The following is a 2,302-nucleotide window of genomic DNA, read 5'->3' as shown; positions in this document are numbered from 1 at the left end:
TATAGGTGCAGGTGAGGATACACCTCTCCGGGGCAGGAGATGATTATGTTAGGCATTCTAGTAGTAGATGTATCCCTTTTCCTTCGCTTAGTTGATCAGATATTTTGTAACCTTTTAGTAGTGTATGGGCGGTATGTATTAATCAGTGTATGTAGGGTTATTTTGAGGATGACTGTATTATATATTATACTGGCCACGTCATCATCTGCTTCTGATTAAATGTTTTGTTTAATAGTATAAAACTATGAAAACGAGATGTTACAATTTTGGTATCAGAGCAGTGATTCCTTTAGGATCTGTAGGTGTGAGCTTGCCTAGTTTCTGTTGTGTGTTCCTCGTAATGTGTTTTGCATAAGTTGTAGTACCTGTTGACTAATCTGATGGTTCCTTCCTTGTGTGATCAGAGTTATGGCACCTAGGCCTCCTCTGCCTCCTGTTCCAAACCCAGATAATCCTCATTTGGTGGGAGCAATTGAAGCGATGATAGCAGCCATGCAGCAACAAAATGCTAACATGGTGAATCAGCAAAATCTAGCCTTGCAACAGATGGAGTCTGCAAGACTAGCAACAGAAGCGACTCAGCAGAGGCACTTGGAAGCCCTGCATCAGATAGGGGAAAATCGTTCAGCCGCTGGTTCTTCCCAAGCTTCACTGCCACGAGTGCAAGAGTGGAGTTTGGAGGATTTTCTATAACACCATCCATCCCGCTTTGATGGCAAAGTTAGTCCGGATAGAGCTGATCAGTGGATGCGGGACATGGAACGAATCTATGATGCTAAGAGATGTCCTGCAGAGAACAGGCTGGCATACACTGAGTACCTTCTTGCTGGAGAGGCCGTGCATTGGTGGTCCAACATGAAGATGATGTTGGAGGACAGCCATGAGACCATCACCTGGGAACTGTTTAAGAAGAAGTTTTATGTTGAGTTTTTCCTAGATAGTGTGAGGTATGCAAAGGAGGTCGAGTTCTTGCAGTTGATGCAATGAGACATGTCAGTGTCGGAGTACGCTGAAAAGTTTAAACACTTGGGCAGATTCCACACCCTGAAGATGGCAGAGGACTGGCAGTGTAGAAAATTTGAGAATGGGTTGAGGGGTGACCTCAAGCTCATGGTGGTTTCACTCTCTATCAAGGAGTTCCCTGCCTTGGTAGAGAAGGCAAGAGTGATGGAGAAGCTCAAGGCTGAAGTTGAAGCTCAGCAGAGGTCTCACCTGAAGGTGGGAGGACCATCTGGGTCCACGAGCAAACACGACGACAAGAGGAAGCCATACTCTAGGCCTCAGCCATAGGGGCCCAGGAGGTTCTCACATCAACCCCAGTAGTATCAGTCTTCTAGGCCGCAGTGCTTCCACTATAGGGGGCCCCATCTGAGGAGCACTTGCCCCCAGCTTTCTGACAGGAGGACCTGCCATAGATGCGGCCAGACAGGTCACTTCATCAAGTATTGCCCAGTTGACAGGAGTACAGTGTCGAGGCCTTCATCACAGCCTCAGTCACAGCCGTCGAGAGGAGGTGCGAGACCACAGGCGGCGGGTCGAGTGTATGCTGTGACGGGTGTAGAGGCAGCTGGATCAGGTAACCTCATCATCGGGTCTTGTGTGATAACTGGTAGGAGCTTGCATGTTCTTTTCGATTCGGGGGCGACACATTCTTTTGTGTCGGAATCTAGAGTGGTGGAGTTGGGTCTTTCGGTGAAGGAGCTCTAGTATGACCTGGTGGTGTCCACACCTGCTTCTGGGTTGGTCAGGGTACCATCAGATTCGAGTCAAGTCTGATGACGTGCAGAAGACCGCTTTCAGGTCTAGGTACGGACACTACGAGTATGTAGTGATGCCGTTTGGTGTGACTAACGCCCCCGCTTTGTTCATGGACTACATGAACCGAATCTTCAGGCCATTCCTGGATAAGTTCGTGGTGGTTTTCATAGATGACATCTTGATTTACTCACGGACTCTAGAGGAACATGCAAAGCATATGAAGATAGTTCTGAGCATACTGAGGGAGAAGCAGTTGTATGCAAAGCGGTCAAAATGTGAGTTCTGGATGACTTCGGTTCAGTTCTTGGGGCATATGATCTCGGCTCAGGGCATATCAGTGGATCCGTCTAAAGTAGAAGTTGTGCTAAACTGGGAATGCCCTAAGTCAGTGACTGAAATAAGGAGCTTTGTGGGGCTGGCAGGTTACTATAGGAGATTCATTGAAGGATTCTCTAGGATAGCAGCACCCTTGACCCAGTTAACCCGCAAAGATCAACCTTTTGCTTGGACCGATCGGTGTGAAGAGAGCTTCCTAAAGCTAAAG

At 47.8% G+C, this 2,302-nt stretch overlaps 1 protein-coding gene across 1 annotated transcript; it reads left to right on the top strand.

The window, feature by feature from the left end:
* The first annotated feature begins 408 nt into the window (after positions 1-408).
* Positions 409-1,290, top strand: LOC114184685. The gene is made up of 3 exons (XM_028072000.1): positions 409-634; positions 722-947; positions 1,035-1,290. Exons 1-3 carry the CDS (start codon positions 409-411, stop codon positions 1,288-1,290), a joined length of 708 nt encoding a protein of 235 aa, XP_027927801.1.
* Positions 1,291-2,302: the final 1,012 nt, after the last annotated feature.

The sequence above is a fragment of the Vigna unguiculata genome, chromosome 5 (assembly GCF_004118075.2).
Source record: "Vigna unguiculata cultivar IT97K-499-35 chromosome 5, ASM411807v1, whole genome shotgun sequence".
Lineage (NCBI taxonomy): Eukaryota > Viridiplantae > Streptophyta > Magnoliopsida > Fabales > Fabaceae > Vigna > Vigna unguiculata.
Note: the sequence above shows the minus strand (reverse complement) of the source record. Positions and strands in the feature narration are given on the sequence as shown.

Coding starts and splice junctions, on each gene's coding strand:
- LOC114184685 (XM_028072000.1), top strand. CDS start 409: ATGGCACCTAGGCCTCCTCTGCCTCCTGTTCCAAACCCAGATAATCCT. Junction 635..721: donor GGAAAATCGTTCAGCCGCTG/GTTCTTCCCAAG, acceptor TTGATGGCAAAG/TTAGTCCGGATAGAGCTGAT. Junction 948..1,034: donor TTTTTCCTAGATAGTGTGAG/GTATGCAAAGGA, acceptor ACACTTGGGCAG/ATTCCACACCCTGAAGATGG.